Source organism: Palaemon carinicauda, chromosome 21, assembly GCF_036898095.1.
Source record: "Palaemon carinicauda isolate YSFRI2023 chromosome 21, ASM3689809v2, whole genome shotgun sequence".
Classification (NCBI taxonomy): Eukaryota; Metazoa; Arthropoda; class Malacostraca; order Decapoda; family Palaemonidae; genus Palaemon; species Palaemon carinicauda.
In genome coordinates, this window is record NC_090745.1 from 30,225,584 (window position 1) to 30,241,268 (window position 15,685).

Genomic DNA, 15,685 nt, shown 5'->3' on the forward strand with positions numbered 1-15,685 from the left:
ATTCCTAGCTCCCGTGCCCTCAGAGAATGGAGAAGTACTAAGTGCTTAAGTTTCTGATGGGTGAGTGTAAGAGGGTGACACAGAACAGAGCATAGGAGCATCTAATGAAAGCCTGTAGCTAGTGTGGAGTCTTTCCAACAAAAGTGTAGATGCAATGGCACATCTAAATGATTATAACAGCTATCAGAGCAGTCCTGTCAAGTCTTGTGTTTCAACTCAACACAAAGAAAAAGAGGAAAGGTTCTATGTCATTGTCCGATCTCGGAGTGTAGGAGAATCTCAGGACGTAGAATGGCCTCGGAGCATTGGAACGTCAGTATAGAACACTAAGAAGTATGTGACAGGTGCCTTGTGACTCGAACATTACGATCATTGAAGCAAAAGTGGGAGGAGTACTAGCTCATGGTATCCCTAATGTGTACTGTCCTGTTGCAGAGGGCTGATGGCGTGGAGACCGAGTGCATGAATCCCAGTGAAAGAAGGGTTGGTCAGCAGGAAACGGGTGAGGCACAAGACAATGACGAAATGGTCTGACAACATCATCATGCTCCACATCGATGTCATCATACTCATATTCGTTTTTGGGGATTGACTGCATGGATCCCAGGTGTGTGGAGGGTTGGTCAGTAAGAGACAGTCAATCTACCAACGTGATCATACTCATTTTCGTCAATTATGGAGACCAAGCACATGGATTTCAGGTATGCTTGGAGCCCAGGTGTGCGAGGAAGGCAGTATAGTACAGTCCAAATCCGTTTGCGTGGAAACTTGGGCTTGTAGAGCTTTCTCAGTGACGGTGTCAAGACAGTCTGCTTATGTCCTCGCACTGCTTGTTTTAGGGAGGATCTCATTCACCATACCTTTTACTGGGTTGCCATTTTCCTTAAGGGTGATCTCATCATCTCATGGGAACTGTGAGAAGGATGGGGAAAACAGAATGAAACTGGGAGTTTTGCATGATGACATTTCTTCCCACTATGGGCTTATTTTCAGTAAGCATTCCTCCTTGTACAGGACAAAACACAGGTGAAGAGGTGTGCTGGAAGGGAAACTTTGTGTCCTTCAATGCAACTATTAATATATGCGTTCAGCTCCATACGAGAGCTGCATGTCCCATCGTTTCTTCCCACTATGGAATAACTCTCTCAGCACTCACTTCTCCCGGCAAGAGACCGAGCACAGGTAAAAGGTGTATGATCATCCTTACCGAGTATCCAGACACCTCTCCAGAACTATGTGCGCAGAGGTTCCTCCCGCTGTAGGACATCTTTTGCCACTTTTTTAAGAAGGGAGGTTCCTGGTACCATGCTGTTTCTCCCACGGGAAAAGAAACGGTTGGAGTCATGCGTACACGATGCCTATTGATCCGTGTTGGACAGATTTGACGATGTCTTCTACTTGGTCTTTTCTAGAAGTAACAGCGATGAGTCTCACAAAAAAAAAGGTATAGGAAAAGGATGAACTTGAAGTTCGCCTTCTGACAGGTTGTACGGGCCAATAACTATATTCTCACAGGAGGGAGATCACAAGAACTCTCATCAAGAGACAGCACATCCAGGTGATTTGTCTTTTGCACCTTTCCAGAATCAGAAAGACACTAAAGGTAAGAAAGGCAACACGCTCCCCTTTCACATTCAGTGGCAGCAAAACATTCTTCCTTCTACAGAACACATAGCTTGCCAACCTCCTTGTAATTACATTGTTGTCACAAGGCCACATGAGCAAGGGAATAAACTGCAAAAATGAATGCTGTCCAAAAGGAACATGAATATGGATATCAGAAATTTTTCACAGAAAACAGTCACACAGCTACAAATATTGGGAAAATATTTCAAATCCTTCCTTCGTTCCTTCTAAATATTCCTTGCACATAACGATTAGCAAACACATTAATCTATAATAAGAAAAAGTATTAAAACAGAGATGAGGTTGCCAGAAGTATGCTAGTAATATCCAAAGACCCGTCATTTGAGTGGGGATCACCAGCCACAAGGTGGCACTAGTTAGCTGTAGAGCTAACTATCGCCACCTCGTTAAGTTGTAATAGCTGTATCCAGCATTGCTGTACCATACTCCTATTAATGGACGAAGGTTTTTATTCACGTATGAACAAACAGAAAACAGTCACACAGCTACACATATTGGGAAAATATTTAAAATCCTTCCTTCGTTCCTTCTAAATATTCCTTGCACATAACGATTAGCAAACACATTAATCTATTATAAGAAAAAGTATTAAAACAGAGATGAGGTTGCCAGAAGTATGCTAGTAATATCCAAAGACCTGTCATTTGAGTGGGGATCACCAGCCACAAGGTGGCACTAGTTAGCTGTAGAGCTAACTATCGCCACCTCGTTAAGTTGTAATAGCTGTATCCAGCATTGCTGTACCATACTCCTATTAAAGGACGAAGGTTTTTATTCACGTATGATCAAACAATACTGACATTTAGTGTGCTGCACAAGGCTCACTAAAGGTGGTGCAGTATTGCCCTACAGAGATCAGCAAGCCATTAAGAGAGATGTTTGTGAAGGTGAAGGTTACTTCTTATTAAAAAAAAAAAACGATGAGGAGAAGATCAACACACATATGTCCCTAACCAACAACATTATATTACAAACCTGTAAACACTGTTGTCAGCATCTCTGTAGTGGGTTAATGATAATCCAATTAAGGAAACAGACTTCGGCAGCAATTGACTTGTCTCAATGTGTGGAATAACACGACTAGCAAAACCTGCTACTATGACACTACCTTCATGGGCAACACTGAAAGTTTTAAAATAATGAGGTAATAAATTTCAATGTATGAGATCTAAATATGATGTAGTACATGTAATTTCACAAAAATAGTGAATTTTAATAATATATACAGTACAGTACAGGTATTTGAACTGCATACCTTAAATATAAATTATGAGATCATAAAGAATTATAATTTGTTAACATAATCATTATATATCACTAGATACTCAAGACTTGGTATTATCTCCTTTGGATTTCAAATAAGTTTATTAAAAAAGTCTGTTTATTGGCACACAACTCTACTTTAAGTCTAAGGCTAGAGAATGCATTAAGAGAATTCATTTTCATTACCAGGTATTCAGCTTTTCCAATTTAAGTCTGTTTTCAACATTTATGAACAATATGATAATAGTGGCTTACACAAGAAAATGCCAATGCAAGTGCATATGTTATTACTCAAGTACAGCATTTATGAATTCATATCAAAACACACTTGAAAAGGAATGTTCATTTTAATGATGCTTCAAATTCTCTATATTTTATCTATCTTTCTGGGTTGAAATGCAGTTTTAAAGACATATATATTTCTGGATATGGAGTGTTTAGTATTTGTGCTAAACTCTTTGATTCTTAGTATGTAAAACAAAGCCATCTAAAGGGTATATGTCTCTATTTCCTAGTGGCTAGAGTCTGTGCTACAGACCTGACTAGTCTGTGTTAAATATAAAGGAAACAATGCCCAAAAAATTAATCTCCTGTTTTGATAAGTATTCCCAGGTAACATGAAAACAAGATCAAGTTAACAGTCAAACCAGTTATATTGAAAAAAATATTTGTAAAAAATTAATAACATACCTCTCCAGGCATGCACTGAAGACATCACCTCCTACAGCATCAAATATTATGTCCACACCTTTCCCTTGTGTAACTTCTTTAACCTGAAATTTTGACACAAACTAGTCATAAAGATCTTATCTCTAAATACAAAATGATGAAATATAAAGAAAATGTTTTGTTAAGTATTCTTTACATATAAGTACTGTACCTGTATGGCTCATCTATATAGGAAGACCAACTATTGATTGAATTGAATTGAATACGACAAATATGGAGTTTTCATGATAAAACAAAGTTTTATGAATACTTACCTGGCAGTTATATATATATATAGCTGATATCTCTAAAATCGGCAGAATTTTTCAAAACGAGGCAACCGCCTTGTGGTGGTTGGGAGGTAGGTGGTAACACCCGTCACAGGGTGGTCCAAGGAATCATTCCCGTGTCCAAGACTTCAGTTCATCTATGCCCGACCTGTCTCCTGAGGGGAGGTGGGTGGGCCTTCGAATATATATATAACTGCCAGGTAAGTATTCATAAAACTTTGTTTTATCATAAAAACTCAATTTTTATGAATAGTACTTACCTGGCAGTTATATATATACAGTATATATAGCTGATTCACACATTTGGAGGAGGGAAACAGACAGTAAACATCGTTGGGGAAACAACAAAAGAGTTGTAGGAGATAAAAACACCTTGATTCCTTGCCTGCTAAGGTAGGTGATTCAAAGGTACAGCCTTTAGAGTGGCTTTCCCTTAGGAGAGTTTATCCAGGAGTAAGCCTGCAATGCTGCAAAAAACTCAATCGAGTCTGTCAAAGGGATAAGACCAACAACTTGACTAGACTTCAGAAACTACCTTTGCCCCATATAATAAAAACTGCAACCTTACTAAAACTAACCACCTAACCCTGCAACAAAGACATAAACTATCTATCTAGACTGAGGGAACCGCACTACAAGACGAAATCCTCAGACTATCATAAAAACACAAACCCTCATACATGCATATAAACCAAGGTTGAGTGGGGTTATTAACTCCTTTGCCTAATACAGAAACTGCAGCTATGTATGGGCCCAAGGAAAAGCACTTGCCAAAGTCTACTCTTACCTCTCTAAGTTAATGAGAAGCGAAGACAGAGTTGCTCCTCCAGAAAATTGCATCCACTAACTAACATATATTCCTGATATGCCAGAGAGGAAGCAATGGCTCTCACTTCGTGAGCCCGTAATTTCAACAGGGCGAAGTGTTCCTCCTCACATAAGAGGTGGGCTTCCCTAATTTTCTCCCTCAGGAAAAAGGACAAAGCATACTTAGACAGGGGTTTTTGGCGGATCTTTCACTGAACACCATAACAAGTTGGATGCACAGCTCACGTTCATAGTGTGAGCCAAAAAAACTTTGAGGGACCTAACTGGGCAGAGGAGTCTTTCCTTCTCTCGACCCACTAGGTTCGTGAGGTTAAAGACATCAAACGTCGTAGGACAGGGTTACGAAGGGTTCTCGCTCTTTACGAGAAAGATGAACCTTAAGGCACAAACTGCCCTATCCTAATTGAAGCTCACCCTCTTCCCAATCGCCTGGACTTTGCTGACCTCTTGGCATTCGCTAGAGTCATAAGGGAGAGGGTTTTCTTCGCTACAACTCGAAGAGAGGCTAGCGAGATAGGTTCAAATTTCTTGGAGCACAGAAACTTAAACACCACATCCAGGTTTAAGAGTACCTATTACGTGGTCTGAAAAGACCCAATGATGTCCTGCAAACCTTGATTTTGAGACAACTCTAGGCCTCTATGCCTAAAGACGGCGGAGAGCATACTGCTGTATCCATTGATGGTAGATACAGCCAGCTTAGCATCCTGTCTGAGGTACAAGAAGAAGTCTGTAATCTGGCTCAGAGAGGTAGTGGATGAGGAAACTTGTGCCGCCTGCACCAAGCTCTAAAGGTCTCCCACCTAGATTGGTAGACTCTTTGTGAAGAGACCCTCCTTGCTCTGGCGATAGATTTCGTCGCTTGTGCCGAAAAGCCTCGAGATCTGACAAGCTTCTAGTCAGTCTGAAGGAAGTCAGTTGAGAGCAAGGGGGGTAAGATGATACCTCTCGAAGTGGGGCTGTTTGAGAAGATCTGGACTTGCCGAAGTCTTCTTGGGAAGTCCATCAACATGCCCATCACTTCCGAAAACCATTCCCTAGCAGGCCAGAATGGAGCTGCTAGGATCATTCGCCCCGAATCGAGGAAAGCGAATTTCCTGAAGACCAGATTGATGATCTCGAACGGGGGCAACGCAAACATATCCAGCCCCATCCAATCCATCAAGAAGGAGTCCACTGCTACAGCTTCCTTGTCCGGGACTAGGGAGCAGCAGTAGGGAATCCTCTTCTTCCAGTTGTAGGCAAAAAAGGTCTGTTACAGGTCTGCCCCACAACATCCAGAGACTGACACACTTGCAGGTTGAGAGACCATTCTGAGGGAAAAACAAGTCTCTTCCTGCTGAGCACGTTTGCCCCAATGTTTCTTGCCCTAGAACAAACCTCCTTTCTAGATCCAAGAAATCAGAACGAAGGCGTCCTTGATCTCGACACACGATTCGACTAGTGTCATCACGAAGTCCTAGATTCTCATGTTCAAAGTCATGCCTCAAGTTAGAACTTCGACGTCGAGCGTCCTGAAAGACGAGGCGCCGATCGTCCTGTAAGACGAGGCGCCGATAGTCCTGTAAGACGTGGTGCCAAAAGTCCTGTAAGACGTGGAGCCTGTAAGACGTGGGGCCGAGAGGTTAACAGAGCGAGACGCTGAACATTCTAAAAGACAAGGTGCTGAGCGTCCTGGTGTCAGAAGAGACTCTTCTTGTTGACAGGAAGACCTAAATATTGATAGGCTCAACGTTATCTAAAAATCCAGATACAGGGACGCTCTGATTTCTCCAGAGAGCAGTATCCCGCTACATAAAGCAAAAGTTACGTGAACATGAGAGGGGAGGAGCTGAGACCAAAACACACGCCCGAAACTGACCCATTCTACACCCGTTCTTCCTTGTAAACAAACCTCAGTTAAAGTTTGATTGCATAGCCTGCCACTTAGACTCCTCTCTAGAACTGGGAGAGAGAATCGTTGTAGCTAAAAACTAAAGGAGGTTTCCCTATAAAAGGAAAAAGTAATCCTCCTTCAGAAGTAGTACTGACCAAAGGTCTGCTCCCCTTTCTCCAAAGATTTTGATGTCTCCATGGAGAACTTTGACTTCTGAACGAAGGCGTAAAGAGCATTCACGTCCAGGACCAGACAAAAGACTCCCTCTCTCAAAAGAGAGACATTAAAGTTGCAAAGTCGGTTAGGCAGAAAAGTCTTATCGGAGTAACTAACAAAGGAGGATTCACTAGGAAAAAGATTTCGCATCCATCCTTAGTAAAAACACGGACCAAAGGTCTGCTCCTCTCCTCTCCCAGGCTCGCCAGAAGTAGCAAAGTCTGGCTCCTACTGTTGTTAGTCATCAAAGGTTTCTGTTTTAAGAAACGAAAATTAATATATTCTTAAAGCTCCATTAATGACCACGTGAAAACTCAGAGGGTGGGGAACATGGAGCAACAGAACTTAGGATCCTCTCCTTCTGTTAACCTCAAACAATTCAACAGGAGAAAAAGTGATCACTAAAATCATCCTTGACAAAGATCTTATAAGACATGGCGTCGCCCTGAAAGGACAAGGCGGCGATCGTCCTATCATCCTGAAAGACGAGGCTGCCCTCGTCCCGAAAGACGAGGCTGCCCTCGTCCCGAAAGACGAGGCTGCCCTCGTCCCGAAAGACGAGGCTGCCCTCGTCCCGAAAGACGAGGCTGCCCTCGTCCCGAAAGACGAGGCTGCCCTCGTCCCGAAAGACGAGGCTGCCCTCGCCACGAAAGACGAGGCTGCATTCGTCCCGAAAGACGAGGCTGCATTCGCCCTGAAAGACGAGGCTGCATTCGCCCTGAAAGACGAGGCTGCATTTGCCCTGAAAGACGAGGCTGCATTCGTCCTGAAAGACGAGGCAGCATTCGCCCTGAAAGACGAGGCTGCATTCGTCCTGAAAGACGAGGCAGCATTCGCCCTGAAAGACGAGGCTGCATTCGTCCTGAAAGACGAGGCAGCATTCGCCCTGAAAGACGAGGCTGCATTCGTCCTGAAAGACGAGGCAGCATTCGCCCTGAAAGACGAGGCTGCATTCGCCCTGAAAGACGAGGCTGCATTCGCCCTGAAAGACGAGGCTGCATTCGCCCTGAAAGACGAGGCTGCATTCGTCCTGAAAGACAGGCAGCATTCGCCCTGAAAGACGAGGCTGCATTAGTCCTGAAAGACGAGGCAGCATTCGTCCTGAAAGACGAGGCAGCATTCGTCCTGAAAGACGAGGCTGCATTCGCCCTGAAAGACGAGGCTGCATTTGCCCTGAAAGACGAGGCTGCATTCGCTCTGAAAGACGAGGCAGCATTCGCTCTGAAAGACGAGGCTGCATTAGTCCTGAAAGACTTAGCGCCGAGCGTTAAGGCAAAATGATATTCATTATGCCGCTCGGCGCGTTCGGTTCCGACCAGAGGGTTCATAAGGCCGACTGGCGCTCTGGGACAAAAACCGAGTCAATAATGGTTTGTAAGCATTGATATTATCAGCTAATATCTATGACTTAAAGTATTGCCATTAAAATCAAAAGTGATGCAATGCAAAACTCTAAAAGCAGTGTAAGAATCTTAAAAGTTCAACGCTCTTTGCTTTCCCATGGCAAGGGCGAGCATTCTTGGGAACGTTAACAGGAACGCTCGCGAGGGCGTTTGCTCGTGAGCTAACGCCTCTCATTTCCTTTCGCCGATCGACGTTCCTTCTCCTATGGGCCGGGGAGCTTGGAAGAGGTCTACGGCTAGGAAAACGACGTCCACTGTGCTGAAAGAATCCAATGCCTAATTTAGCACTGAAACTTGCACTATTAAACTCTTACACAAAAAACCATAATTAGTCCTGCCCGTTGTGAGAGAACTTATTCTTCTGCCACGGGCTTGAATGAGAAAGCAAAATCGTCTCTTAGTACTTGCTATATAAACTGTAACAAAATATTTTTATAAAATATTAAACTGACATTTCCAAAATAAAATAAACTTTCAAACATACTTACCCGGCGGTCACAAAAAGAAAAAAAACCACCGGGCAAGAGTTGAGATTAAAAATAGATGTTGAACACACTCACCCGGTAGTTACATATAACCACCGGTAAAATTAAATGTCATAAATACCTACCCGGTAGTTACAAACAAACGCCGGGAAAGTTATACGTTAAAGATTAAAATGAACAGAAAAAGGGAAAACAAAATTAATCCACAATTAATTCAAAGGGTTTACAAAAACAAGCGAGTTGTAATGATAAAAAGAACAGATATAGCAATAACGTATCTATATATATAAATGTAAACAATAGGAACATATAAATGAAAATGCTACTAAAACTAGAATTCCCATATAATAGCCAACACTTTAATTCCCATATCGAAAAGAACGTTACCAAGGCATGTTGCGACTGCACCGATAGTAACGAGTAACAGCGTAAATTAACCATACGCTAGTTCTATTTAATTTATGAAATTAGATCGATGATTTAAAGAACGAATACCAAATGGACAAACATTTCTTTAAAATTTTACATTAAAAGTTAAAAAAAAAAAAAAACTTATATAAGTGGAATTCCTCCCATTTTTACATAAAACAAATAAAGAGAATTTGCAAGACATACATGAAGATTAAGTCGCACGACTGTGACGTCATAGAGTTACCGGAACGTATTTCCGTCATCAGGATTAAAAACTTTGCACCTAAAATATAGCGCACAAATAAAACCTCTGCATACAAACTGTGAGGATCAACCGACACTTTCGGTAACCTCACCTTGCATACATCACTCGCACAAACACGAAAATTAAGTTATCACTCATGATAAACAAAGTAAATAATAATAATAAAACACGATTGCCAAAACCCTAAATCAGTGTACTTCACCAAACGAAGTCCAAAAAAGCGAAGAAGGGAAAATGATTCGAAAAACTCTCAATGGTGGACCGACGATGTTTTCGATCCAGCCGGCAGAGATGAACTGAAGTCTTGGACACGGGAATGATTCCTTGGACCACCCTATGACGGCTGTTACCACCTACCTCCCAACCACCACAAGGCGTTGCCTCGTTTTGAAAAATTCTGCCGATTTTAGAGATATCAGCTATATATATATAACTGCCAGGTAAGTACTATTCATAAAATGATGTATTTTTTCTAAGGATACAAACCTAGAGCTATTTATAGGGGATATTACTTTCGGCGAAGCTAAAAAATGAGCCATAAGATTTTTAGTGAGGGATAACTACCGCAACCGCTCTGCTAGTTAGCGGGAGAGGTGGGAGAAGCTGGTTACCGCGCTCACACACACACTTGGGCTGAGCGCCCACTTTGCCTGCAGGCAGAACTTTCTAGGGGGATAGGGCTGGCACGCCAATTTGTATAAATAGCTCCAGGTTTGTATCACTATGAAAAATACAAATTACTTCCATATTTATCATTTGTTGCATCACTCTACATAGACTCTTCGCCATTTATAGGGGATGACTTACCTCTTAGGAGGGGGAAGTCCATACCACCTGGCTCTTGGCATTTGACCCGGGGTTCTCTCTCCTACGATATAGATCGTAAGCAATAGGAACCCTCCACCTAGCTAAAATTGTCTCTGCACGGGACTTAAGGGCCTGCGCAAGCTAGGTGTTTGTGAAATTGGCAATGTGGCTGGTCTAGTAAGAGGATCTCAAGTCATAGGAATCTGAGAGTATTAAGACTTTACACAATCAACCCCTCACTACAGGTGTTGGGGATGCAACAAGTATTACATTATTTTCATACTTAGGTTACACAAGGGAAATGAATCTTACCTGCAGAGAGGCTGTGCTGAGTAACGTGGTGCTGATTCCCAAGAGGAGGAGAAGGTGAAAGAAAGAAAGCAGCCCATCATTCTACTCATTCACCCCAGACTAACAAAGGTAACTTCAGCCCTCAACCCTCTGATACTTGTCCATCAAGGAGCTTCAGGTGTTTAGACCACTTACTGTGCAGCCACCACAGGACCAATAGAAAACATTTGCATGGTCCTGAGGGTTACATCATGCATGCAGTGGGCGGAGAAGGTTGTCTGATACTTCCAAACGCACGCTTGCAGTACCTATGCCACAGAGTAATTTTTCTTTAACGTCAGTGACATTGCATGCCTCTGAAGTCATGAGCTCTGGGTTGAAGTGGTGGAGGAGGGTTAGGATTAAGTGCAAGGTCAAGGAACTTGCAAATCCATGACGAGATGGTGTTTTTTGTGACCCTCCTCTTGACTTTCCCTGTACTGACAAGTGCCGACACATGGGGACGAGCTGCTGCTGTTCTTTTAAAGTGACCCCTAAGACTCCTCACTGGGCAAAGTACCAGTTGGTCTGGATCTTCGGCTACAGAACGAAGAATCTTGATCCTAAAGGGACCAAATCTAGGGTCCAATACCCCCTGATTTTGAGTCTTAGCAATAAACTCAGGGACAAAGCAGAGTACAGTATTACCTCTCCCCATCCCCTTGAATGGGAGATGTCATATGATAGACCATGCAGTTCGCCGACGCTCTTGGCTGGAGCCAAAGCGAGTAGAAACACTGTATTCAGGGTAAGGTGGCGATCTGTTGCCTAGCCTGATGGTTTGTAGTGGGACCATAGGGGACTGAAGGACCCGAATCCCGTTCCAAGGAGGAGGTCTAACCTCCGACTGGGGACAAGTAATCTCATACTTTTCTATGAGGAGAGAAAGTTCCAATGAGGAGGAAATATCAACTCTCTTCAGTTTAAGTTGTAGCCTTTGACTGCCGAAACCGAGAGAAGCATTTCTTCCCGAAGGTAAACAAGGAACTCCGCTATTGTTGGAATAGAGGCATGGAGGGGGGTGATACCCCTTCCACGACACAGACTACAGAAAACAGACCACTTAGCCTGCTTGGTAAACTGAGGCTGAAGAGCACTTGAGGAGTCCAGACATCCTTTTCGCAACTCGTTACGAAAAGAGTGAGGATATGCTAGACCGTTTCTAGCCGTGAAGTCAAAACGAAGCTACAGCTTTAAGGAAGTTGATTGTATGTGGTTGTTAGAGTAGATCGTGTCGTGGAGGAAATTTCCTTGGAATCGTCAGGAGCTGAAGAAGGTCCGAGAACCATTCTGCGTGATGCCATAGCAGAGCTATCAGAGTCATTGATAAGTTCTCGCTTATTCTGACTTCGTTGAGGATCTTTCTTATCAGACAGAACTGGGGAAAAACGTAAACATCAATATTGTCCCACCGTTATTGGAATGCATCTTGTCATAGAGCCTGGGGGTCCAGGGCTGGGGAGCAGTCTGTCACGAACAGGTCAACAGTCATGGAACCCACACAAAGTCAGGACTTTGTTGGCTACTAGATGATTCAAAGACCCCTCGGAGCCCACTATCTGATTCACTCTGCTCAGATTGTCTGCAAGCACATTCCATGCCTGGAATTAAGCAAGCAGACTGGGCCACCGAGTTATTTTCCACCCATCTGAGTATTTCTACTGACAGATGGCATAGGGGCTACGAAAAGGTACCGCCTTGCTTGCTATGTAAGCTATTACCGTAGTGTTGTCGCTCATCAAAACAGGTAGAACTGTAGGAGGGCAAAGAAGGCTGACCCTGTAGTGACCAGGCATAGCAGGCAGACTGCCTAGAGTCCAAATGCCGACCACACTCCAACTTTTCCCTACAAAAAAAAAAAAAAAAAAAAAAATGGTGGAATGCCCAGAGGTACGAGGCAGAGTGGCACATTACATGGCTCACATTTTAAAATTCATGGATTAATTCCTGCTTACTATCCACTCTTACACCATGCTATATATGTTTAGCAGCATTAGAAATCTGGGTGAAAGGTAAACATTCAAGAAGAACTGGGCACTAGGAACCACCCCTTGATTTTATACTGGGCAAGGGGATCTAGCTAGAACCTCAGAATTTCTCTATAATATTTTCTTGAGTTATAATGTCTCTCTCCACAGTGCTATGCACAGAGTCCTAAATAAAGATGAGCAGTATGCTTTCTAGGTAGGAGGTTTCTTTACTGTATTTCAAGTTATTTGAACATTAGGAGAGGAAAAGAGCAACATAATGAATTTATGCAGGTTGGGATGTAAAACGCCCTTTGGGAGGAAGTGTATCGAGAAAAGATTAAAAAAATTATTTTATTACCAAAATGGTAAAAAAGTAGGTTGACAATTTCATGAATATATGAAACTACAATTTCAATATCAAATTTATATTGTAAGAAAAAATATCCCTCTACACTTCAATCTCACAATAACTAGAATCAACAATGATTTGACAAAAAAATAAACTGTTCACCTGTTAGGACACTCCCATATCAATACTAAATCCTCAAGAACAGGTTACTCAGTAAGCCACACATTCAGTGAAAAAACCACTCACAAAGGTTCAATAAAGTTTACTATATTCCTAAAGCCAATCTCAGTATGTATGTGTGTACAGCACAGAATTGTCCTCCTCCTACAAATTTATTGGAAGAATAGACAGATTCTCCAAAAGCATCATTCCATCACAGCCAGGCCAATTCGCAATAATATTCAGTCCCGTCAAATTTAATCACATTCGGGAGTTTCTTTCAATAAGGAAATTCTATTGCATGCATAATACATTACGTGGTTTTCAAAGGCAATTGTACTTTCATCTATTTTGTTTTTAATATACTGAACAACACAGATCTTCTGTAGAAGCTAACTCACTCTAAGATTTGCACATTACAAACGACACTTGTATAGGAAAAGTATAGGTCTCTTGGTTGTGTTTACTTGTGTTTTAGAAAGTGCAGCTTGAATGGTATTTGGGAAGTAATGACAGGAGATAGGAACTTTAGCTACTTTGGGTTTGTTGGGTCTCAAATTTCACATTGTTTCCTTGATTACCTCTTTGTGAAATCTACTACACAGCCTTGTTTAATATGTATCTATACTCGTGCAAAAGTTATTTGGTCATAGGACCAGGGTCTTTACAGAATACTTCGTGTCAAACTCAAATACTGTGGACATCTCATCCTCTGAGGGAGGAAACCAATCAGCTTATCCCTAAAAGCAGATTAAGCTCTTAAATACCAGAAGATAACCATTGTATTGTACCTTTATAAGGAAGAGACCATAACCTTAAGCAGCAGAATTGATGATGATCACTTTCATATTAACAATGATAAACTAAAAAAGAAACAATTGTATGACATTAATAGTGTGTGCCTTATATTTTCAAAAAAATCACAAATTTTAAGTAATTTGTATTATTCCTAACAGTACTTACCTCGAACTACTTTCTTAGGAGTGTCTGGGATCTCCTTCCAACCGACCAGAATTTTGTGTAGTTTCCCCTATCTCCGTTTTCTATAGTGGGTACCTCAGGCGGAGGAATACGCGCCATGAGGCGGCCCGGGGTCAGAGAGCATGCTCGGCCAGGTCTCGACCTCCAGTAAGTTTATGATAGATAAGGTTCCAAAGGTCCTGTAAGGCACTCGGGGCAGGATAGGTGGGCCATAACCCGAAAGTAGTTCGAGGTAAGTACTGTTAGGAAAAATACAAATTACTTAAAATTTGTGATTTGTTCCTACACGGAGTACTTACCTCGAACTACTTTCTTAGGAGACTTATACTTTAGGAGGTGGGAGTGGCCTTTTGGATCGAGAGACCCTCTGGAGAAGGGAAAAACAAACCTAGATAGGAGACTAGGTTCTACTGACCCAAAAAGAGAAACGAGAAACTAGGGAAAACTACGCAAAAAACTAACTTAGTGTCTAAGTAACTCACCTCTGTAAGAGTCTTCGGAGACGTATGCATCCACTGAACGTGTTCCCCATGGTAGGTGAAGGGATCAAGGGTAATGGAGGGGAAGGTTGATATTGGGGGGAAAGGTAAGGAAGGAACCTGTGTCTCTTGGACTTACCGCCCACGGCTTCCCGGGGCTACGCCTTTAAATCTTCTGGAGCGCAGAAATGACGGGACCAAGAGAGAAGCTGTCCAAAGATTTTCTAGAACAGTCCTTTAGGTAGTGAGCCGTAAAGGTGGACTGCCTTGACCAAGTGCCTGCCCTTAAGATCCGGCCCACCGCCATGCTCCTCTCGAAGGCCAGAGAGGTACTCAGGCCCTAATATTATGGGGTCTAAGCTTTTCCAGAAGGGAGACTCCAGAGCTGTCGTAGGCTCTCTTAATTACCTGCCGTAACCAGAAAGAGACCGTATTCTTGGACACTGGCTTCTTCACTAGCCCTGAGGAGACGAACAGACTCTTGATTCCAGGCTGAAGCCTAGAAGTTCTTTCTAGGTACTTATGCACTGCTCTGACTGGGCACAGTAACAAGTCCCTCGGGTTGTCCGAACGCGGAATCGCTGGCACTGAGAACCCCTCAAACCTAGGGTCCCAGTAAGCTGGGTTCTGAGTCTTGGCTACAAAGTTAGGTAAGAATCTGAAAGTTGCTTCCCGCCAGCCCTTCGAGTGCGAGATCTCATATGACAGCCCGTGGAGCTCACTTACTCTCTTAGCCGACGCAAGGGCTAACAGGAAGACCGTTTTGAGGGTAGCTCTTTGTGCAGAATATCCTTGAGAGGTTCGAAGGGTGGCTCTGACAGAACTTTCAGCACTCTAGCCACATCCCCCTGGGGCACCCTCGAGGCCTGGGGGGAACACGACTGTTCAAAACTCCTGATGAGCATCGAGATTTGTCTAGAGGCTCCTAGATCAATGCCTTTCAGGAGGAAGACTTGTCCCAGCGCCGCCCGGACTCCCTTGATGGCTGGGATGGACGTACCCACATCGTCTCTCATATAGACCAGGAAGTCGGCTATCTCGTGAATGGAGGCCTCCAATGGCTTGATGTTCTGTGAGGCGCACCATTTAGTAAAGGTGGCCCACTTTGCTTGGTATACTGCGACCGAGGATCATCTTAGGTACCCCGACATCCTTGTTGCGGTCTTCGACAAGTATCCTTCCCTCTTCAGGAGACGCTCGATAACCTCCACGAGTGTA

At 43.0% G+C, this 15,685-nt stretch overlaps 1 protein-coding gene across 1 annotated transcript in view; it reads right to left on the bottom strand.

Annotated features, from left to right (window-relative positions):
* LOC137615251 (quinone oxidoreductase-like protein 2 homolog) overlaps nucleotides 1–15,685 on the bottom strand; it is a 146,767-nt gene that overhangs the window by 19,254 nt on the left and 111,828 nt on the right. Inside the window, exons 7-8 of the mRNA XM_068344972.1 lie at nucleotides 3,601–3,683; nucleotides 2,623–2,769 (exon numbers count right to left, since the gene is read on the bottom strand). Coding sequence (XP_068201073.1) covers nucleotides 2,623–2,769; nucleotides 3,601–3,683 — 230 coding nt within the window. The remainder of the gene's footprint in view (nucleotides 1–2,622; nucleotides 2,770–3,600; nucleotides 3,684–15,685) is intronic.